The sequence below is a fragment of the Dromiciops gliroides genome, chromosome 5 (assembly GCF_019393635.1).
Source record: "Dromiciops gliroides isolate mDroGli1 chromosome 5, mDroGli1.pri, whole genome shotgun sequence".
In the NCBI taxonomy this organism is placed as follows: Eukaryota; Metazoa; Chordata; class Mammalia; order Microbiotheria; family Microbiotheriidae; genus Dromiciops; species Dromiciops gliroides.
In genome coordinates, this window is record NC_057865.1 from 181,220,777 (window position 1) to 181,245,126 (window position 24,350).

Here is a 24,350-nt window from a genome sequence, read left to right on the forward strand (position 1 = left end):
CTGGGAAAATCATTTTTAAGAGTCAGAAAACCTGAGCTCATATTTTAGTTCTATTACTTAGTACTTTTTGTATGACATTCAGTAAGTCACTTTCCTTATCTGTTCCTCATTTTCCTTATCTGTAAAACTAAAAGTTTAGACTAGCTGATTCCTGAGTCACTTTTCAGCTTTAAAACCTAATGTCCTATGAAAGGAGAAAGAAATGGTGTGGTATTTCACTGGAGCAGGAGAAAAAAGTAAGAAACATACTTTTTTTCTTTCAAAAGGGTAAGTACAGCACTTCTGAAATGTCTTCTATTTTCCACAATGCACATTATACTTTGCCCCTTTTCCTTCATCATCCACTTGGCTGCCAAAGTAATATTCCAGTAATGCAGGTCTGACATGTCACTATCTTTTTCAATAACCTCCAGAGCTCCCAATCTCCTTCGAGATTAAATATAAAATCTTCTCTTTGACCTTCACAGTGCTTCATAACGTGCCCCTCCAACTTTTCCAGTTTTCCTACGTCTTACACTCTCTTTCTTCCAATACACTCCTTGGTTTAATGACACTGACTCCCTTAGTATTCCTTGACCAAGACACATTATTTTCCAATTCTTATAATTTTTGTTGGCTGTCCCCATGCCTGGAATGCTCTCACTCCATTTATTCACTTTTTTTTCCCCTTGACTTCCCTTTTCCTGGCTTTGTTCAAATCTCAGCTAAAGTGCCAGCTTCTATAGGAAATAGTAGTGAAAGACTGAGTGAATGACCAGCTTATGTATTAGGATGTGTGTACGTTATTGTTGATTGTCTTTCATTTTTGAAGAGGACCAATGACACCATTGGGTGATATCTTGACTTATGCATGAATTGGATTTAAGTGAGGTAGTATTGCACAAAGTCAGCCTCACTCTCTCTTCTAGCGTCCTAGAGGTCCAGTGGCAAGACAAAACTCGAGATGACTGGCAATGACCCAGGATGCAGTGGATGACTTTGGTGTCTTCAATGTCTGATCAAGCCCTAAGAGCTCTATAGTGCCTGCTTCAGCTGCCTTCATGGCCATCAAAACCAAATTGTTCTCATCCACCCATTCTGCTGGGGAAATATTTTGCAGTCTTGGAGTAGATATTCCCTAACTTACTGACAGGCTTGAGGTCTATTGGTTACCTTAACCTGGGTTAACCCATCTGCCATGATGGTTTATTGGGGTGTGGCCATTGCACATGCTAATTTCTTGGAGCCATAAGTGACATTTGAGTGCCAGCTAGATGCTGAAGGTGGATAAGCAGCCCTAAAAAGGGCTCAAAAAGCCCTCATACCAGAGGCCCTAGTGCTCCTTGAATATCCCATACAACTTTCTTGGTGAAAGCCAAGAAATAATAGTCTATTAACTAGAATAATCATAAGGAAATATTATTCCAAAATGTATAGATTTGAGCTAAATTGGCCTGTAGACAAAATTTATATCCCTGAACATATATTAACAAAGAGAAGGGAGGATTAATCAATTAATAATACAATTGAAAAATAAAAGGAAAAATTAATAATCCTAAAATAAGTATAAAATATGATATTTGGAAAATAAAATTTAGATAAGTATATTGAAAGTTAAAATGACAAAAATTACACTAATGGTAATGAAGCTTTTATTTTTAAATTAAAAAGACATACTATTGATAAATGATAGGTAATTTGATTTAAAGAGGTAAAAAATTAATGACATCAAACCTTAAAATAGACAGTTCAAAGTCAAGGAAATCATAAAAATGATCAGAAATTGCTATACTCAGCCTATATGAATGTAAGTGAAAACAAATGAAATAGATGAATGTCTACAAGAATATAAAATTTCATAATTAACCTAATCAACATGTGAAAAAATAATTAAAGCTCTTATATATTAATTTTCTGTGGGAAGTGAGGAACACTTCCTAGACCATGGGAATGTACAAATATTCAAAGAGCTAATGATCAGAATATTACATAAATGTTTTAAAAACAGGAAACAAGATTGATCTTCAATCTATGCCTTCTTTGAAACAAATATAGCCCCAACCACTCTTCCCGTCCTGCCTGGAATGATTTAAAAAGAAAGAGAACTTTAGACCAATAATAATCATGAATATTCATACAAATTTACTAAATAAAATACTAGAAAACTACAGTATTTGCAAAAATACCAACCATCAACAAGTTGGTTTCATTCAAAGAACACAAGAATTGTTCAGCATTAAAAAAAATTGGCATAATAATAAAAGTAAGAAAAAACCCATGATTTCACTGATGAAGCAAAAGTCTCCAAAAAACAATATTTAAGTTAAAAACATCAAGAAATATAATAATTGAGATCCTTCCTTGATATGATAAAAAAAATGCTTCTCTAAAATTAATAGCTAGAGGCCTCTTGGGGGAAAGGTAGACCAAAATACACCTTCAGAAGAAGAAGATAATTACAAAGTCAAAGCTCCAACATCCAAAGCTTCCAAGAAAATTATGAATTGGTCTCAGGCCATGGAAGCACTCAAAAGGGACTTTGAAGAGAAAGTAAGAGAGATAGAAGGAAGATTTAGAGAGCGGAAGGAAAGAATGGAAAGAGAAATGATAGCAATGCAGGAAAGTAATGAGAAAAAAGTCAACATCTTGAAAAGCCAAATGGGAAAGGAAATCAAAAAGCTTTCTCAAGAAAATAATTGCCTAAGAATTAGGATTGAACAGATGGAAGCTGGTGACTTTATGAGAAACCAATACACAGTATATAGTACTTTAAAGAGAGATTTCTTTACAATAAACCCATGAGCTTGATTATTGCAACAACAGTAATAGATAACATTTATATAGTACCTTATACTTGACAAAGAATTTTATTCACAATAGCCCAACAAAGTATCATACATTTTGCAATCATCATCAGTCATCAATCAATCATTATTCATCATTCCTCATCATCAGCTTCAGTCAATCCTCATCATTGTCAATCAATCCTCCTCAGCATCAATCATTCCTCATCATTAATTGATCCTCATCAATCAATCATCATTTCCCTCCAGTCATCATCAATCCATCGTTATCATCATCATCTTTCATTACTTTTGCCTCTGCTTCAAATTTTTTTACAATTACTATTGTTAACTGTTTCTCTCCATCCTATTCCCTTCCCATGATATTTACTCTATTTTATGTCTTCTTTTGCCATATACCCCCTCAAAAGTGTTTTGCTTCTGGCTAACCCCTACCCCACTCTGCCCCCCCCTTCTTTCACCCCTCCCTCCTTATCCCCTTCCCCTCCTACTTTCCTGCAGGGTTAGATAGATTACTCCACCCAATTGAATGTGTATGTTATTCCCTCCTGGAGCCAATTCTGATGATCTTAAGGTCTTTGAGCTAATTTTGATGAGTGTAATTTTCAAATTATCTCTCCTGGATCTATTTTCCAGGTCAGCAGTTTTTGAAGGAAGATATTTCACATTGCCCTCTATTTTTTTTTAAAATTCATTTCAATTTGCTTTATTTTGTCATGGTTTCTCATACAGTTACTAGCTTCCATTTGTTCAATCCTAATTCTTAGGCAATTATTTTCTTCAGAGAGCTTTTCCATTTGACTTTTCGAGCTGTTGACTTTTTTCTCATGACTTTCTTGCATCACTCTTATTTCTCTTTCCATTTTTTCCTCTACCTCTCTTACTTTATCTTCAAAGTCATTTTTGAGTGCCTCTATGGCCTGAGATCAATTCATATTTGTCTTGGAAGCTTTTTATGTGGGAGCCCTGATATTGCTATCCTCTTCTGAGGGCGCACCTTAATCTGCCTTGTCACTAAATAAACTTTCTTTGATTTTCAACTTTTTCTGCCTGCTCATCTTGCCAGGCTATATCTTGACTTTTAACTCCTTCTTAAAGTGGGGCCATGCTTCAAGGCTGCACTGTCCCAAGCTTCAGGGGCCCCAGGTCATATTATTTAAGGAGGGGCATGTTCTTCACTTGCCTGGCTTATGCTCTAGTCTGTAAATAACCCCAGACCAACTTGCTAATTAACCATAAAAACCAAAATTTTGTTTGCTCTGGTTGTTTACTCTGAGGATCCTGTGTCACTCCTTTACCTGGGCTGTCCCTCAAGATTTCTTCCTGGTTCTCTGCTGGGGTATGACAACTGAATTCCTCCTCAGCTCCCACAGAAAACACTGTAGTCTCCCCCCCACCCTGGCCAGTCATTCAGCCCTCTCATCAGACCATGAGCTTAGTTCCAGAAGATGCTGGCACTGCAGATGATTCAGAGGTTTGGGGTAAATTTCTCTGTTGCAGCCTCCCTGGGACTGGATCTGTGCCAGTGTGATCACAGGGTTGGATTCTACTCCCACCTCTCTCACTTATTTTCAGTCTTTCCCTTTCTATTGGCTCATTGCCTACTGCCTACAAACATGCCCATATTTCCCATGTCCTAAAAAAAAGTACTCACTTGAACCTTCAACCCATGCTATATCTTTTCTGCCTTTTGTAGCTAAACTCTAAAATATTGTCTACAATAGGTGCTTCCACTTTCTCTTTTCTCATTCTCCTTAAGCTTTTACAATCTGGTTCCTGACCTTGTAATTTCACTGAAATTATTCCTTCCAAAGTTATTGATGATCTCTTAGTTGCCAATTCCAGTAGCTCTCTTTCAGTCCTCATTCTTTTTGACCTCTCTTCAGCTTTTGACAATGTTGATCACCCTCTCTTCCTTGACATTCTCTCTCTCTAGTTTTTTGAGATAACACTGTCTCCTACCTAAGTGCTTTTCCTCAGTTTACTTTGCTATATCCTCCTCTCACTTATGCTTTCTCAATGAGGGTACTCCTCAGGGTTCTGTTCTGGGCCCCCTTCTCTTCTATACTTTTTCACTGGGTGATCTTATAAGCTCCCATGGATTGAACTCCCATCTTTATGATGATGATCATCAAATCTACCTTTCTTGTCCCAATATCGCTGCTGAACTCCATTATCAAATCTTTGCCTGTCTTGCAGACTTTTAAATAGGGTGTCCAGTAGATATCCTAAACTTAATATGTCTAAAACAGAACTCATTATTTTTTATCTTAATAATCCCTCTTCCTACCTCCCCTATTACTACAGAAGGCAACATCATTTACCCAGTCCCTCAGGCTCACAACCTAGGAGTCTTCTTGGATTCCTCACTATCTCTTACCCCCCCTCCAAATCCAAGGTAAGGCCTGCAAAATCTCTCAAATATGCCCTCTTCTTTCCTCTGACAGTGCCACCATTCTAGTGCAGGCCCTCATCACCTAATGCCTTGATTATTGTAATAGTCTGTTGGTACATCTACCTGTCTCAAATCTCTTCCCCACTCCAATCCATCCTCCATTCAGCCACTAAAGCGATTTTCCTGAAATAAAGATCCAATCATTCCCCATCCCCATGCTCCTACTCAACAACTCCAGTGACTTCCTATTGTGCCCAGGAGCAAACACAAAATATTGTTTGGCATTCAAAGTCTTTAATAATCTAAACACCTCCTACCCTTCCATTTTTCTTACAAATGACTCCCTGACATCTTTGATCCACTGACATGAGCCTCCTGACTTCCAACAAAGAAGAAACTCTATCTCTTGTCTTTAGTCATTTTCTCTGGTTATCTTCCATACTTGGCATGCTCTCCCTCTTCACTTTGCTTACTGACCTCCCTGGATTAAGTCTTAACTAAAATCTCACTTTCTTCAGGAAATCTTCTTCAACCCCTCAATTTGGATACCTTCCCTCTGTTACATAATATTTTTCAATCTCTGTTTCTGTCTGTCTGTCCATCTGTCTGTCTGTCTGAATCTTTCTCTACAAGAGTTATAATCTTAAGGATATTAAATATCTGGACAAAAAGAAGGTGTTTTTATGATCTCAATATATGAGGAAAATAGCGTTTCTTTAGACCTGAACCCAAGATTGATGCATGACAATAACCAAGTGTTCTTGGTAAATTAGACTTAAGCCTAGATAATCCTTCTTGGCAAACCACTGCTTCCAGACTCCTGGGATTTAGATTTGAAAGGGCAGAGGGAATTGATTACATCAAAGAACTTGTCAGAAGCAGGGTCCAAAGAATATATAAACAGATAAATTTTGTACTCAGTTTGTATAATTGCTTTATGAATGGAGTATATTTCTATTCTAAAGACAAATGCTAGGGACTTAGTCATACAATCATTCAATAAATAAGCCAGTCAGCCAATAAATAGTTCCAGGCACTATTCTAAATGCTGGGGATACAAGAAGAAGCAAACAAGAATCCATATACTCAATGAGTTCAAAATCTAGTGAAGAAGACAACAAACAAACATTAGCAAAGACAGAAGATTAAATGAGGTTGTTTTTTTTTGATGTTTGTAGTCAGTAAGGAATAAGCCAGTAGACAGGAAGAGATAAAAACAATTAATAAATTGGGATGGCAGGGAGGCAATCTGCTGGAGAAGATAGGATGGAATTTGATTAATTGAGCAGGAGGAAAGATTAGCCTTGATAAAGAGTAAGGTTACCTTATCATGTGAGACAAATATTATGCAAGAGATAGTGGCAGAAGTCTATATGCAATATGAGATCAGGAACAGTGGAGAAGAAGGCAGCTCAGGACAAATGTCTTCATTCTTTTTTCCTGTAAAATAAATGGCAATTTTCTCACCTGAAAGAGTTGGGGGACAGAGAGCTATGGAAGGTTCAAGGAGGAATGAAAAGGTTTGGAAAAGCCACTTTGAAGAGTGGGACAGTGAGTTGATAATGATTGTCTACCATCATTGAGAACCCAGTTAAGGTTGTATAATATAAATTTCTTGTGCACCCAGTTAGAATAGTTTTTTTCCCCACCTACATTCAGGACCACCTGAAGATGTAGAAGAAGAAACACAAGATGAAGAATGGTGGGAGTGACCCAAAGCTGAGTCTTGGCAGGATGTAATTAGTGAAATCATAAGGGTGTTAGGTCCTCAAGAAAGGATGACAGTAGAGAGCTGAATTGGTTCCCTAAGGGGTAAAGGGAGGGAGACAGGGAGAGAGTGGCTAATGCAGGGGAAATGGCCTGGGAGAGAAATGAGAGGTCAAGTGATTGAAGGTCATGCTATGGATGAAGAGTAGGGATTAGTAAGGAAAGGCAGAAGGAGAAGTAGAGGACTATTAATTTATGTTTTGATAAGGGAATTTGGAATAATGGGAAGATCAAGTGTTTGATTATCTCTGTGTGTTACTGAAGTAGGGTAGAGGACCAGGTCAGGGAAAGTGAAAAGTTTGAAGAACTTATTGGTTAGGGTGTTTGAGGTAGAGTCAGTATGAGTTAAAGTCAGGAGTTGAGGAAGAGAAACATCAGGTCAGGAGTTGAAGACGAGAAAAAAGTTGTGAGCTGTGCACCAAAATCATTGAGTAAGAAAGGAGGGTGATTTGGAGATTTGTAGACAACAGCTATTAGGATTTTGATTATGTAGTAGAGGTGATTTGTATGAAGCTCAAAAGAAGAGCAGTTACTGAATGAAGATAGAGAGAGAACCTGGAAGTCACAATGAAGAGCAAGGAGTATTTCAACTGCCTGGTTCAAACAGTGAACTGAGGGGAATGAGTTGAAAGTACAGCCAAGGATGGCCAAGGATTCTGTATTATCATGGGGGAAGCCAGGTTTCACTAATAACTGAAAGACTGAAGGAGTTTAAGGGGAGTTTGTTGCTTATGGAACAGACATTCCATGGGGCAGAGTGGAAGGGCTGGGTGGTATTTGCTTAGAATTAGGAGACAAATGCATACAGTAGTTTATTGTTCAGTATTTGATGCCAATCATACTAAGTATGATAAATGTGCTATTGCGACTTTAGTGGGATAAAGGAGAAGATGGAGGACAGTGCACAGTAGGGGGCATAGAGCTATGGAAAGGTATGGGCCTAGGGCAGGAACAGTCTGTCAATCTACCTTCCTGTTGTTGTTACTTTAGGCATCTGTAGGAACAATTGTTTGCCAACTTATCTGTCACTCCTGCAGTGGTGACAGGTGATTAGTATAGGGATAGAATGGTCAGCAGCTAGAGCCAGGTTGTGACTGCTTTTCTGCCATCTGCTTGCTAATGGTAGAAGTTTGTGTAGCTGATTGTCTAAGGCAGCCCATGATAGACTTAGTCAGGGGACTAAGTAGAGACAAGCAGTGATTATGGTTATATACATTAAATAACTGCTAATTTCCTTAGTTCTAATAGTTTCTTCAGACGCTCCTCATAGATCAAATGCATAAGTCCTAGTGCCTTCTCTTTAATACATTATATCTAATTTAAAACATTATATATAAACCTTGGTAAGCTTATTTGTTATTCCTGGTTTCTACTTGCTTGAACTTGTCTCTGTAAAAGGAAGTATAGTAATGTGCACAGCACAACAAGAGGAACAAACAATATGTTTGGGTTTTTTTTTGGTGAGGCAATTGGGGTTAAGTGACTTGCCCAGGGTCACACAGCTAGTAAGTGTCAAGGGTATGAGGCTGGATTTGAACTCAGGTCCTCCTGAATCCAGGGCCAATGCTTTATCTACTGCACCACCTAGCTGCCCTGAGGAACAAACAGTATGACAGTTCAATAACATAGTATCACATTTTATAGTGCTTCTCCCAACCATGACAAACCATCCTACTCTTTAAATATTACTTAAATATTTAAACAGAACAGGTTTTTCCATTAATCCCTAAACAAATAGACTTTGTGTCTTTTCTCTAAAAGGTCAGAATTACAAGTCATGTATTTAGAATTTGCACTGACCTTTGTGATCTTTTCTTAACTATCCAGGCACAAATTAAACTGAAGAAAAACTTTTGGGTAAAAGTGTACTGACTGAAAATATGCAGAATTATTTTTGAAAATCTCCAAATCATCAGTCCCTGTTTTATCATTGGACAACTCAAGACCTCTGTCAGGAAGTGGAGCAGACAGGCTTTCTCACCATTTTGGAGGTGGAGGAATTCAGTGATTTCCCCCCTCCTCAGTAGTTAGCTGAAGAATCAGCAAGCTCAAATTTTGTGATTGCTTATTTTTTTCTCATTATATTTATTCATCCTAAGGAAATAATGTTAATAATAATAATGAAGAAGAAGAGGAGAAATAGCAGGAGGAGACAAGAAAAAGAAGTGGGGAATGAGGAAGAGAAGAAAAGAACGAAATTAGTTAGCCTCTTAGTACTCTGATCAGGATATACCAAGAAAAGAAGAAAAAGTAATTAGGGACCAAGCATGACCTGGAACTTTCCAGAACTTTACATGTTTTCAATAAGACTATAGGGTTACGTGGGGCCATCTACCTTAAATGCTCTCCAATCTTACCATGGGACATGAAGGGGGTAATAGGCCCTATGCCTGAGTGATGGTTTAATGGGTGGAAGAAGACTTTCACACCTTTAGGGGTCTGCTAGACACAGTTAACCATCATCCCAGGGGACCACACTTAATTGAGAATTGGAGACCTATGTGAATGAGAGGTTTTGGAGAGCTACCACATAAAGGACAAAGATGTCTGGATAGAGGTGGTAAGAATTCCCTCAGTACATGCCCCTGCCAGTGTCATAAATCAGTTAACATGCATAATGAGGATGGATTTGTTGGTGGGGGTAAGGTGGGTTCTCATCCCAATTCAGGCTATCATTTCTGCCCTTTCTATTATAATAGGGAAGCTCATTGGAAGTCCCAACACCTGCCCAAACCATTCTGTAACCTTAATATCAAGCAGTCTAACATTTTGGGGAATACTGATGAATTTTCCACTATTATAATAATATGAAAAATGGTAGAGTTCTCTGTTACACCACATTTGAAGATGTAAACACTTTAGACATTCCCTATAGTTTGTTTCTGGATGGCTTATGTATTATGAGCATGGTGATATCTGTTCTTTGTTACTTAACGCCTTTTCTGGTGAGTCCCTGTTATACAAAGGACTTGGATAGTGTGTCCATCAGTTTTGGGCTGCCTGGATAGTCCACAGGCTGATCAATGTGGGTAGAAGGAGAATTTAACTCTATTCTTTGATTCTTTTTGTTTGTTTGTTTTGTTTTTGGTGGGGCAGTGAGGGTTAAGTGACTTGCCCAGGGTCACACAGCTAGTAAGTGTCAACTGTCTGAGGCTGGATTTGAACTCAGGTACTCTTGACTCTAGGGCCGGTGCTTTGTCCACTGCGCTACCTAGCTGCCCCTACTCTTTGATTCTTGATCAAAGATTTTGCAATCAAGGGTGCCCACCTATTAGGGCAGGACCAGTGACAAAACTTTTCTTATTCACTCTACATTTAGCATGTTAAGGTAGGTCTTTATAGCTCTTCCAAAAATGTCAGGATACACTTTTTTGCCAAATGGAATAATTTTCTGGGGAGAATCAGGCACCATTTATGTCCTTCATTATCCCTAGCTCACCTTCATTTGAAACCTTTAGCCTGATACTGAAAAGATCCATATGTCTTGGCTCCAGGAGAATTTCAAGTTGTCTTTCTCAATCTTATGTTCACTTTTCCTTTTGGATGGTTTCAACAAATTGTTGCCTTAAAAGTCAAAGGGGGCTTTTCATTGAAGTGTAGGAGAGCAGATGCTGACCACATGGAGAAAGAGCAAGTGACACCACATAACCATGATCAGGGACAAATCAAGTAGGAGATAGGGAAAGCTGTGATCAACCAATCCTTCCCTAAGTCCATGGGTAAAAGTCAGAAGATAAGCAATGGGACTAATGATCAAGGTACACTGAACCAGAAAACATGGTTTCATTCACCTAGTAGTGATGTTCTCAGGGAGTCAAAGGACCTGAAAACATGGAATGAGTGACTGAAGAAGAGGAGGGGAGATAATACTTCAGGCTTGAAGGATAACTTTCAAGCCAAGAGTCTATAAACCTTTGTCTTCTGTTTCCAGATATAATCCTGGAAATTTTTTTGGAGTGAAGATATACACTGAGTCTTTCCCATTCTGGCATCCGACCTTCAGATGCTAGTTACTATGTCCTAGAGTACTTCTTCTGTTGACTGCAGACTCCACTGTGAATTTACTGGCACATGTTTCTTGTGACACTATCTTCCCTGCTTCTTCTGATGCTTTTCTCCATCTGGAACAGGACTCTGTTACTAAGGTTCTAGAAATTATGCCTCCAGTCCCTGGGAAAATCAATCCATTAAAGTCTGGAACTCCTGTCCAGGGATTGAGCTATCTTGACTGGAGCTATAATGCTGCCTCCATATATACATACACATACACTATTCCAATTCCTATGTGCACACTTACTAATTCACTCCATTTATCTGACCCCAGACCAGACCATGTTTTATATCCAGTCCCATCATTCACCCTGGCCATTTTTCAACTTGCCTTAAAGTGACTGTCACTATACCAGATTTTTTTTCCTAGGGTACCACTGACCAATATGCTTTGTCTCTCCTTATAAGAATGTGGGCTTTTTGAAAACAGGGACTGTTTCACTTTTTCATTTGTATCCCCACCACTTAACACAGTCTTGCCCTTAGTAAGTGCTTTTTCTTTCATTCATGCAACCTCCACTCATTCATTTTTTCAGATGTGTCTCAGTAAGACAGACAATCAGGTTTGTCTGGTCATTAACCATCTTGGTACCCCTCAAGAAAGAATCACAAATATTACTTGTCCCTTCTTCCCCTGTCATTACTGGTCTAATTTTACCTATTATTTTATGTTCTTTTAAGCACAGGACCTGCTTTTTGCTGGGATGATCCAGTGTCCCTTCTTTCTGATAGTCTCATATTTAGTGCTCAGTATTTTAATGAGGACAGTTCCTATATATGAACATACAAATCCATTCTGACACTTTCCCATACTTGATCTATTAATATAAAAATGTCATGTATATGTGTATATATCTGTGTATAAATACATATATATATTTATATATATATTCTGATACTAGATAGATGTTATATGTGTGTATATCTATCTATATCTATATGTATCTTATCTATATCTGTATCTACATCTATAATCTACAATCTACATCTATATCTATATATCTACATCTATATTTGTATCTATATGGCAAGTATCAGAATGAAGGGACTAAAATTTTGTCCCTTTGTCCCTTTGTTCAGATTTTCAATTTTAGCTCTAAGCATGTCATTTCATCAAGAAACCATCACTGAGAGGTTCCTAGGCTTAGTTAAAGGTTCTGGTGACCTGCAAAATTAAACTGATATCTGAAGGATTTCAGCGTTTGGGAATTTATTTCAATTAAGATTTTTCTAGAAAATTCTGCTTAGGTTATCTATCTATCTATCTATCTATGTATTCACTTATTCATTTATTTATTTGCTTGTCTATTTATTTACTTATTTATTTACATATTTAATTATTTACTCATTTAATTTATCTATCTATTATTTATTTGTTCACTTATTCATTCATTCATTTATTTACTTATTTGCTTGTCCATTCATTTTTAATCTATTTATTTACTTATTTATTTACTCATTTAATTTATCTATCTATTTCTTTATTCACTTATTTATTTGCTTGTCCATTCATTATTTATTTACTTATTTATTTACATATTTATTTATTGACTCATTTAATTTATCTATCTATCTACCTATTATTTATTTATTTTGGGGGGGGCAGGACTTCTAATATAATCACCATGAATTTGATGAATTCTCTTTGCCCATGAAGATCAACACTTTCTATGTAATTTAGAGTCTTTGAGTGTTTTTCAGGGTAATATTAGCAGTATGTGTTGGTGGTGAGACTTGAATTCTGGGATTTGTGTCCCTGGCCTAATTCTCAGTCCACTTTGCAATGCTGTCTCTCCTCAACAGTGTTATTCCTCTCCAATTAGAAACTTCTCTCATTTTAATTATAATTACTCATTTGATTATTCAAATATAAAAAATAATATAACTCATTGAACCTTCAAGCCACTGATACATTTAGTTTTCTTCTTGACTGATGACTGTGCATCTGTTGAATATTGATTTGAGTCCTTCCTGGTATCTGAGAGATCTGGTTTTGGTGCCATGTTTTCTTGTCTTGAAGTTATTACCTGGAGGGAGAAGATCAGATTTTTCTTTATTTTAATGTATGAAATGATTACTACCTTCTCCTTTATCCAAACCCAGTTGTGACATATCTGTCTATATCAAAGAAACTTTGAATGTTATCACTGCAACAGATGTTTGAGATTGTTCAGTCAAACCTTTTCTTCTATAAATGAAGAACTAAGACTCAGAGAGAAGTGGTCTGAGCAGATCACAGCTAATTTTAATAACTAAGTTGGAATGAAACCCAGAGAATTCTTCTCTCCTACCATACTTTGCTGTAGTTATTATCTCCATTCAGATCAGTCAAATATCAAGGAGTTCTGGAAAGTCTGTTCTGTGTCCAGTACTTTCCTAGGTCTCCACTAGCATAATATAGAGAAAAAATCCTGGAAAAAAAGAACATTGGGTTTTATTCCTGAATTTGTCATTAACTACCATGTAATCTTGTCCTACACAATCTCAATTTCCTCATATGAAAAATGTGAAGTTGGATAAAATAGCTTTTCTCTAAGGTTACTTCCAAATAGAAGTTAATATCCTTTGGATCAGGAACTGTTTTTTTAACCTCCCCTTTCCAATATTGTGCCCTGCACACAGTAGGCACCTAATAATAATAATTGTTTGCTTAGGAGGCAGCAAGGTGCTTCAGTGGATAGAGTGTTGGGCTTGGATTCAGGAAAACCTGATTCCAAATCTGATCTCAGACACTTAATATCTGTGAAACTCTGGACAATTCCCTTAACTTCCTTTTTGCTTTGATCCATTGGAGAAGGAAATTGAAAACAACTCTAATAACTTTAACAAGAAAATCCCACAGTTAGTGTCATCCACAGGGTTACAAAGATTTGGACATGACTGAATGACTGAACAACATTAACTTGTTTGCTTAATAGAATTGATTTCCAGCTGTTAAATTCTATGGGTTGGGGGCAGCTGGGTGGAGCAGTGGATGGAGCTCCGGCCCTGGAGTCAGGAGTACCTGAGTTCAAATCCGGCCTCAGACACTTACTGGCTGTGTGACCCTGGGCAAGTCACTTAACCCCAATTGCCTCACTAAAATAAAAAAAAAATAAAAAAAAAATAAATTCTATGGGTTGATGGATAGAAGGAAACTATAAGACAATGATTCTGTTTGTAATTTTTTATCTAGCTAGAGAACACTCATATACAAGTAGCAACAGAAAGACAATACATGGCTATATAAGAAATCATATACTAAGTGCTTAATGAATAAATAATTAATCATGACTAAATGTATTTATTATTATTATACATTGAAATTTAATTATAAATAAATAAACAAAATTAAGGGTTGCATAGTGAAAACAAGAAATCTTACAAAAATTCAGAAAAGAAAGGAATTCATTTTAAGCTAAAGGAGACAGTGGAGGAGGAGGGATTTGAATTGATTCCTGACATTTGAATAAGATTTGGATAAGCAGAAAAAAGGGAGGTCATCATGAGCATTCTTCAGATGGAGGTTTTGCTTTAAAATCTACTCCATCATGGACCCAAATTCAAGCCCAAATAAATTTGATTGGTTACCTTGGCACCCTTGATCTGTCAAGAATGTCAGTCTTGCAAGTGTCCCACACTGAACATCACTCTTTTCATTTATATGTTATTTATATACCACTATCTCACACTTATTGTCATGCCCCCTGTATATACACACAGAAACACTTTCCCAATTCTTTCATTTTTCTCATCCTTCAAAGACACAATCATTAAATATCTACTCACCTTTTCTCTGTAGCTGGTTATGACAACCTCTCATAATAATAATCTTTACCTCCTCAGATCTTTCAAAGCAAACCACTTTCACTCCTCTGATGCCCTCACTGTGTCAGGTATTATATTTACTTTGTGCAAATGAAACTTTGTGTTTTTTTTTACTAGATAGCAACCTTTCTGAGTTAAGGGTCTCTGCCTTCTCTAATCTTTTTTTCCTCTCTCAGGCACTGAACAACCCAATGATCCACGCACAGTAAAGGCTTAATAAATTGTTATTGAATTGAACTGAATCAAATACACATATTCACAACTATGTGACTAAATTTAAAGAAGTCATCTGACCTTAGTTTTGCCATCCATGGAATGAGAGGTTTTGACTTCATGATCCCTCAGTTCTAAAATTACATGACTGCCTTTCCTCTCTTGGCTTTATTGGCGGGAAAACAAAGGTCAAAGTATTAAGGGCTAGATAGGAAATTAAAGATCATATGATCATTATTTGTATGGAGGAAGAAACTGAGTAGCAATAGTACAGAATGAATCATAACTGTTCATGGTCCAACCAAGACTCCAACCAGAGTCCCAATATCCTGATTTTAAATTTAATGCTTCAGTTTATACAAAGCCATCCACTGACATTGGGTGGGATGGAAGGACCACTAGAGCTTACTTGTGCTCATTGTTACCAAGAGAATGATTGTCTCCATTGTAATCCAGGCAAATATTTCCCATTGCTATTCAGCAAGTATAGTTACATGACAATGGGTAGAATAATTCACACCAATGATTAAAAATGAAATCTAGGCATCTATATTTTGTTCCTGCTTGCATTTTTATTAAAATAACAGGCATGAATTTCTGATGTGTTTTCATTTTATATTTAAATAGAGCATGTGTTGTTTTTTAAAAAAGATTTAGTTTACATATATTATAAAATAATACATAATAAATAAGAAAATATGGTTGAATTGTAGTTTGATTGAACCTGCACCAAAATATCACAGAAACACTGAATTATTTAAATATGCATATGTGTATGTGTAATTTATTATTTGTTCCATATATACAATTTCATTCCAATGACTTTACCAATGAGGAAAATCTACCAATGCACAGGGTCGTCTGTGAAAAAAGAAGTTAAGTGATTCTTATTGCCTTAACTTCAATTTCATATAGTCAGCAGGATTTAGAGACAAGACTTGAATTCAGTTTTTTCTGAATCCAAGGAAAACTTTTTACCTACTAGTTCACTGCACCATGTATGTATGTATGTGTGTATGCATGCACACACACACACATATATATATGTATATATATTACAAATGTAATGGAACAGTTTTTATGTATACATTTCAATGTATGCACTTAAATATAAAAGATATTTGGGTCTAAGTTTTGATTGCATTAATCAATCAACCAAAAAGCATTTATTAAGTACCTACTATGTGCTAGCCATTGTGCCAGACAGTAGAAATTCAAAGACAAACATGAAAGTGGTATTTCTTTCAAGGGCTTACATTCTATCTGGGGAAAAAAAACATGTATGCACACAAATACAAAATATACAAAAGGTAATGTGGAAAGGGGAGGACTTTTGTATATGGTAGCACCTAAATTGTGATTTGAAGGAAGCTATGGATTTTAAGAATGACTGTTGATATGTTTGGCTGAATTGTGGTGAAGGTGGAAGTTTTGGAAGTTGAATGGTCAACTTCCAAGTTCAATAGTCATGAATTGAAGTCAGGGTATTTAATGGAACATCAATGCAATTGATGAGATTCTTTATTACAAGGATGGGGGCTAGAGTGGACAAGTTAGTAGATATAAAAGTCCTTGAGAAAAAAGGGAGAATGATGAGAGGATTAGCAAATGACTTCCTTTGGGGATCCTGAGAAGGTGATATATCTCTGTACAGTGATCCTCCAAGGAGGAGAGGTGGCTAAATGATGGAAGCAGAGAAAGGGCTTGCAAATGGTATTGTTGGACAAAGTGAATGCACACTCTTCCTTTTGGACCAGTGTATCAGGCTAATCCTGTTCTGGCAAGGAGAAGTAGGGCAGCCATATCTTTTAGAAGGATTTAGGTCTCTTTAAGTGCAAGAAGATAAAGATGAGAATAAGACATTTATGATATAGCTCACTTAAAAATGTAGACATGAGGGGCAGCTAGGTGGTTCAGTGGATAGAGCACCGGCCCTGGATTCAGGAAGACCTGAGTTCAAATCCGGCCTCAGACCCTTGACACTTACTACCTGTGTGACCCTGGGCAAGTCACTTAACCCCAATTGCCTCACCCCCCCCAAATGTAGACATGAATGTGTAATAGATATGTTACTAAACTAGAACTTTAAGTATAGGTCCAATAACCAAAAATTGTGTCTTTTCTTTGAGGATCAGTTTGAAAAATGCTTATGACCAATCAATCAATAGGCATTTATTTAAAAATTACTATGTGTCAAGGACTATAATTAGTACTGGGGATATAAAGAATTTGTAATCTGAAGGAATTTACATTCTAATTGGTACCCAACATATCAGAACACACAAGATAAAAAGTAAATGGGGGGCAGCTAGGTGGCGCAGTGGATAAAGCACCGGCCCTGGATTCAGGAGTTCCTGAGTTCAAATCCGGCCTCAGACACTTGACACTTACTAGCTGTGTGACCGTGGGCAAGTCACTTAACCCCCACTGCCCCGCAAAAAAAAAAAAAAGTAAATGGAAGGTAATCTCACAAATTTTGATAAGACATGTCTACCAAGGTCCACTACTTCCACAATATGGGTTCAGATAGATATTAACTAAAAGGCTACAGATTCATTAAGGGTGGGTGTAGGGCAAGGCTCAAAATATACCTCCTCAACACAGTTTGCTTTTTGCTTCTGGTAGTGTTTTGGTCTCCTGGTCAACTAAGGGCACAAAAAGTCCTATCCACATTGTCTGGGACCATTCAGACATGGTGCATATCCTGAGACCACAAAAGTCACCATACTCTCATCCACTGACCAGACTTGTTTCTATATGGAGAGGAAAAGGAGTCATGTCTATTTAAGCTATGTACTACTCTATTTTGTTCAATATCCTTACTATGTTAGGGCTAAGTAGACTTTTTTGGTAAATATTTAATGGCCTAGAAGTGCCACTTTTGTCCCAACATTAAATATAAGCTAATAAAATTCTGGCATCAATCTTGTCCCTAACAAGAGAGATGGCACTAGAAATTAGGGAAACCAGAATGACTTTCTAGAGAAGATGGTTCTTAAGGAGAGACTTAAAGGAAGTCAAGGAATCTTAAAAGTAAGAGGCCGAAAGGGAAAGAATTTTAGTCATAAGAAAGAGATAGTGCAAAATCACAGAGATGGGAGATGTATTGTTGTTTGTTATAAATAGAGAGTAGGCCAATATGGCTGGGTCTTAGAGTTCACAAAATGGAGAATATAAGAAGATTGAAAAGATGTAAAGGGACTAGATAGAACAGAGTTTAAAATTGTATAACAAAATACTTTAAATATTATCTTGGAGGTAAGAATGAACCACTCTAGTTTAGATGAATGGGGTAAGGTGGCCTAGGCAGGTCTACACTTAAGGAAATTACTTTGATGGCTAAGTAGAGGGTAGGTTGGAGTAGGGATGAATTTAGGCAGGTAGAGCAATTAGATGGCTATTGTAATAGTCCAAGAGAGAGGTGGTGAAGGCCTGAGATAAGTCTATGCCTCTGTGGACAGAAAGAAGGGTATGTATGAGATAGTTGTAGAAAAAAAGAAATTGTAACATTGGGAAACTGGTTGTATATATAGGGTGAGTGAGAAAGAAAACTGAAGGATAGCACTGAGGTTTTGAATATGGGCTATAAGAGGAATGATGATAACTTCGACAATGATAGGGAAATTCAGAAGGAAAGATTTGTGATAAATTAGCTTTTGAAAATTTTGAATTTGAGATGTCTTCAGGACACTCATTTTCAGATGTCTACAAAGCAGTTGGTGACATAGGACTAGAGGTCAGGAGAAAAACTAGGGCTGAATAAATTGGTTTGTAAATAATTTGCATGGAGATGATAATTAAAAACAAGAGCTGAAGAGATTGAAAAGTGAGAAATCCCAGAGAGAAAAACATAAGACTATTAAGGACAGAGCAATGTGGACACTGGTATTTGTTAAGCCTAACATGGATAAAGATCCAGAAAAAGAGACTAAGAAGTCAGACAGGAAGTAGTCAGACAGAAAGGAGATAAAAGGAGGAAAGTTATGAAAACCCAGAAAGGAGAGAAAATAGTCAACAGTGTCAAATGCTTCAGTGAAGTAAAGAAATGTGAGGACTGAGAAGCAACCATTAGATTTGGTATTTAGGAGACTTTAGTAAGACAAGCTTTACTTGAATGATGAAGTCAGAAGTCAGATTCCATAGGGTTTAGAAGAAAGTGAAAAGAGTAGTAGAGGTAATGATTATACATGATTTTTTTCAAGGACCTTCACTGAGAAGAGATGAGAGATGCAAGATTATAACTGGCTAGGATGGTAGATATAGTAATGATTTATATTAATGATCAGGAAGACTAGATTGTTGATGTTCAGGTTGCAGGGAAGGAGATAGTATATATGAAGTGATTAAACTTAGAGAATGAGGATGATGGGGAAGGCAATTTCATAAAGAAAATACATAGGAATAAGATAAGGAATACATGTAGAGGAGTTGACTTTGGCAAGTAGAAATGTCACCTCATTGGAGGCTTGTAGTGAAAGAGAAATAATGGAGGATTATGTCTAAAGTATGTGAAATGATGAAGAAGGGAGGGGAGAGAATAACCTCAATTTTCTGGTGAAGAAATAATATAGGTTTTCAGCAGAGATGGTTGGGGAAGGGAATACCATGAGAGCTTTGAGTAAATAAGAAAAGATTTGGAACAGCTGCTCTGTTGAATCGGTTAGGAAATCAGTTAGGGATAAATTGTAAGACTGCTTTGTTGCAGTAAGGTCCCAGCTGAGATTAGTGGTTTGTTTACAGAGGACACAGTAGGCATGTTTTCTTGATTCCTTCCAGTTCCATTCAGCAACATACGAGTGAAGACTAGAGGAGCTGCCCATCAGTGGATAAATCATTTGGTATTGAAAAATCATGGAATCATCTATTAAGATATTGAGGATTCAAGTTATGCTCTGTCATAGACTTGCTGTGTCACTTTGAATTACTTAAACTCTCAGTGATTCAGCAAACTCTGATGCTATTGTGAAATAGCTGTTGATCTTTAGTGGTTTCCTCATTGAGAGTTTCCTAAACCAGTGAAGTCACAGGTCTTTGATCTTAAAAATTAAGACTATAATACAAAAAGTAAGAGGATATTTCCATAATTAGAGTGAATTATGGGTGATATTATAAGGAAGCTCAGAAAAAAAGATTATCTGGAAGCATCATCACTGGATTTGGAGTCAAAGGGCTTGTTTAAGTATCTCTACTCTGCTACTTACCTTTAAATTTTTTAAATTTATTTTTTTAGTATACTTTTTTGGGGGTGGGGCAGTGAGGGTTAAGTGACTTGCCCAAGGTCATACAACTAGTAAGTGTCAAGTGTCTGAAGTCAGATTTGAACTCAAGTCCTCCTGAATACAGGGCTGGTATTTTATCCACTGTGCCACCTAGCTGCCCCCCTTTAAAAGTTAGGTGAGTCCTCAGGAAATAAATATGTTATGATATTTCCAACCAAGTCTGAGATTAAAAACATTTTTTGGGGGGGGCAGGACAATGAGGGTTAAGTGACTTGCTCAGGGTCACACAGCAAGTGTCAAGTGTCTGAGGTCAGATTTGAGTTTAGGGCCGATGCTTTATCTACTGTGCCACCTAACTGCTCCCCTGCTACTTACTTTTGTACTTAGTGCAAATTGCTTAAAGACCTATTTCAGCCTCAGTTTCCTCATATTTAAAATGAAGAGACATTGACCTAGATAATTTCAGTTCTAAATCAATAAAGTTGAGGCAGCTAGGGGGTGCACTGGATAGAACACTGGCCTTGGATTCAGGAGGACCTGAGTTCAAATCTAGCCTCAAACACTTGACACTTACTAGCTGTGTGACCTTGGGCAAGTCACTTAACCCTCATTGTTTTGCCCCCCCAAATAAATAAATCTGGTAGTCTGTTTACCAAAGCACACTAAATCAATAAGGCCATAAAGAAATAGCATTTTTGTTATGTTTTGAAGGATGTATAGAAGTTCAAAAGCAGAGATATCAAATTCTTCTCCAATAAACAGTGAATAAAGTCTAGAATACCTAGGTTCAAACGTTGCCCCAGACATACACTACCTCTGTGACAAAGGGCCAACCATTTAACCTTTCAGTGCCCCAGGAAAATTTTTAAGACTGTGAGTTGGGGAGTGGGTGCTGCTCTGAATCAACAGAGCAAATATCCATATTGCCAGTATATTTGGTTGAGAAACATGATTTCATATATCAGTATATTATAACTTAGGAGTGGATATGTGCATAGCTTTGTGTAAAATGCATGCATATATAACAATCTCAAAGAGGATTCCATTACATTTAGATGTAATATATGTCTATACGCTTATATCCATAGACTTTTATATACTTATATATTTCTGCGATTTCACTGAAGTATGTAATATCAGGTTGCAACTCATCCTTTTCTTTTTGTATTACATGTAACACTTGTATGTAAAGATATATGGATATAACACACACATATAAACAATATATCAAATCAAGAATTTAAAAGTTTCATTCTTTAGTCAAAATGGAAGCATGAAATTTGTGCTATAGAAACATAAATAAAAAAGAACCAGCAGTGGATGACCATATTTTATTTGTAATAGCTAAACATAAATTGTCAGACCTGCTTTCATGGGATTATATTTTTTAAAAAGGAACAGGAAAATATTATACTTGATTTCAATGGGGACAAACATTCCCTTGGTTATAATTAGTACAAGTATGGCAGGGTGGGAAAGAACACTACATTTTGGATTAGAATATTGCAAAAACATAGATGTTTAGAGATGATAGGGACCCAAAAGACCATCTAGTTCAATTCATGCCTGAAAGACAATCCTTTATGTACCCCCAAAATGCTCATCCAATCTTCTCATGAAATTCTCTAGTTAGCTATTTCTGCTTTTGGAAAGATCTTAATAGAAATTTATTTTGTTTTCATTTTTTCCTGACACTGAGCCTAAATGTGTCTCTTTGCAACTTTGACACTTTGCTCTTGGTTCTACCCTCTGGGGCCAAACAGAACAAGTCATTTCTGTTCCAAATGAAAAGTCTTCAACACTTGAACACAGCTATCATGTTTCCCCTAATCTTTTCATCTAAATGCAACACATCCTCGGTTAATACCATTCTTCATTACATAACATGGACTTTAGATCCTTCACTATTTAGGCTTACCTCCTCTGGAAGTTTCTAGTTTATCAAGGTCCTTCTTAATCTGTGTAAGCCAGATCTAAATACACTTTATTTGTGGCCTGACCAGGGTGAAATACAGAGGGTCTCTTACCTCCTAGAAGTTATACTTTTAAAAATAGTAACCCAAGATGACATTAACTTTGTGAGCTGCCAAAGTTACTGCTGACTTACATCAAGCTTATGGTCTACCAAAATCCCAAATCCTTTTAGATCTGGGTGCTTTTTTCAGGTTTGACACCAACTAGCTGTGTGACTTTGTGCAAGTTACTTAAATGGTCTGTACTCAGTTCCTTATCTATAAAGTTAGGGGGTTGGATCAGATTATCTCTTTAAGTTTCTTCCAAACTCTAACTGGCCATCCAAAGATAATGGTATGAATTTGATAATTCCCTTAGCTGAGCCAAGAGTGAGAAGGCAGAGTCATTTAATTTTAGATCTGGAAAGGAGCTTAGAGATAAAATCAGTTACTCTTTTTTGAGGTATCCAAGGTTAAATTACTTTCCTGAGATTGCAGTTAGCATGGTTGGGACTATACATAGGAACCTCAGTACTTTCTAAGGCACCAAAATTCCTCTCAAACAGCATGTCACCTTTGTTAAACCTGCAGGTTCTTCTCCCTCTCACCTCCCTCACTTCCTGAGACTCTCAGAGTAACTGAATGGGATGTTTAATTACTGTTTTGAGTCTCGAAAAGAGAATGCCATGTGTCTCAAGGAGCTGAAGGAGGGGAAACAGAGATAATCTCATTTGTTGTCTCTGGTTTCCTTTGAAATTTAATTCTTCCCATACTCACATAAACTGCTATCAAAACTAATTTTCCTGCAGGTGTACCCTGACATCTCTCTATTCTCATTCAAATACCTCCCAAAATGACTACAACTTCAATTACCATAAGTGTCTGTGATCACTGGGACTTACTTATGGAGAGTACAGGTAGGATGTGGGGAGATGAGCTTTCTTTATAAATTACTTGGATAGCTGAATAGAGTGTATATACTTGAGGAATGACGTAGACTATGTTGGGAATGGGATAAAAGGAATTGGAACTCTACTCAAATATTCTACTTTATCTACCATATCTGTTTGGCACTTACCAGAAACAGTACTTCCCATTTCAAAATTGATCTATGCACAATTCTCAAATTTATCTTTAAGCACAAAGTAAAGACAAAGCATAGATACATTTAAAATAACATTTGAGTAAATAGAACAAAGTCTTTAAACTACCTTTATGTTGGTAAATTGAAATATTTTTCAGGAATATTCATAATGCTTACCAAAACTGATTGGGTAGAAAAAATATTTCAATTAACAAATCTAGAAGGTTCTTACCTAGATTTAGAATTCAACTTCAGCTGCAGTACATCCATCCCTTTTGCTGTTACTATTGAATGGCCTGTCTTTAAGTAGAAAGCTCGGTGTTGGCTTTTTTTTTCTTAAATTTTAATCACTCTAGTGATGATTAACTATCTTATCTGGTCATAATCCTAGTCAAATAGAAATAAATTGCTGAGTTAATGTAAACTTTCAGGAAATTGACATTTCTTTTGTTTTTTTAGCATCTTCTATTTCTTATAAGCTTATATTAAAAAATATAATAATGATGTGTTCACCAAATTTTATAATTACATTAATTATATTAAAATTACATTGAATATATTTAAGTTTTCCATTCTGGCTTAGCACAGTGTTTTACTTGTTGACTTGTCCTGTCTAGACTAGAGCTCTCAGAATGATTTGAACTATAACACTGGTATCTATTTACTCAGCTTAGATAGTCACTTTGTATTTCTTCTACTAGATGATATTTAATTCGGATTATCACAGGCATTTTGTGCCATTCAATTTAGAAAAGGTAATTAACAAAATTATTTCCATACGTTCCTTTCTCTTTTAAAAAGATCAAAGTCATTCTATTTTGCTCAATGTAGAGAGCCCCTAATGTAGGGGTTTTAACAATTTTTGTGTCATGAGCCACTCTGGGAGTTTTATGAAGCTTATATACCCCTCTTAAAATAATCTTTTTAAATACATAAGATAAAATACATAGAATTATAAAAGTCAATTATATTTCCACCTCAGAGAGAGGGGAGGGGAGGGAGTGAAGAAGGGAAAGAATTTGAAACTCAAAAATAAATAAAAGTGTGCATTGTTATTAAATAAATAAATAAATGAAATGA

At 36.5% G+C, this 24,350-nt stretch overlaps 1 protein-coding gene across 3 annotated transcripts in view; it reads right to left on the reverse strand.

Moving 5' to 3' along the window:
- LOC122728395 (solute carrier organic anion transporter family member 1B1-like) overlaps positions 1–23,598 on the reverse strand; it is an 83,154-nt gene extending 59,556 nt beyond the window's left edge. Inside the window, exons 1-2 of one of the 3 annotated variants that reach the window (XM_043966977.1) lie at positions 23,503–23,598; positions 12,891–13,022 (exon numbers count right to left, since the gene is read on the reverse strand). In XM_043966977.1, coding sequence (XP_043822912.1) covers positions 12,891–12,998 — 108 coding nt within the window. In that variant the 5' untranslated portion in view covers positions 12,999–13,022; positions 23,503–23,598. Of the gene's footprint in view, positions 1–6,502; positions 6,619–10,384; positions 10,510–12,890; positions 13,025–23,502 lie in introns of those variants that run through there. The other 2 variants (XM_043966979.1, XM_043966978.1) reach the window with 2 other exon arrangements.
- Between the last annotated feature and the right edge of the window lie 752 nt (positions 23,599–24,350).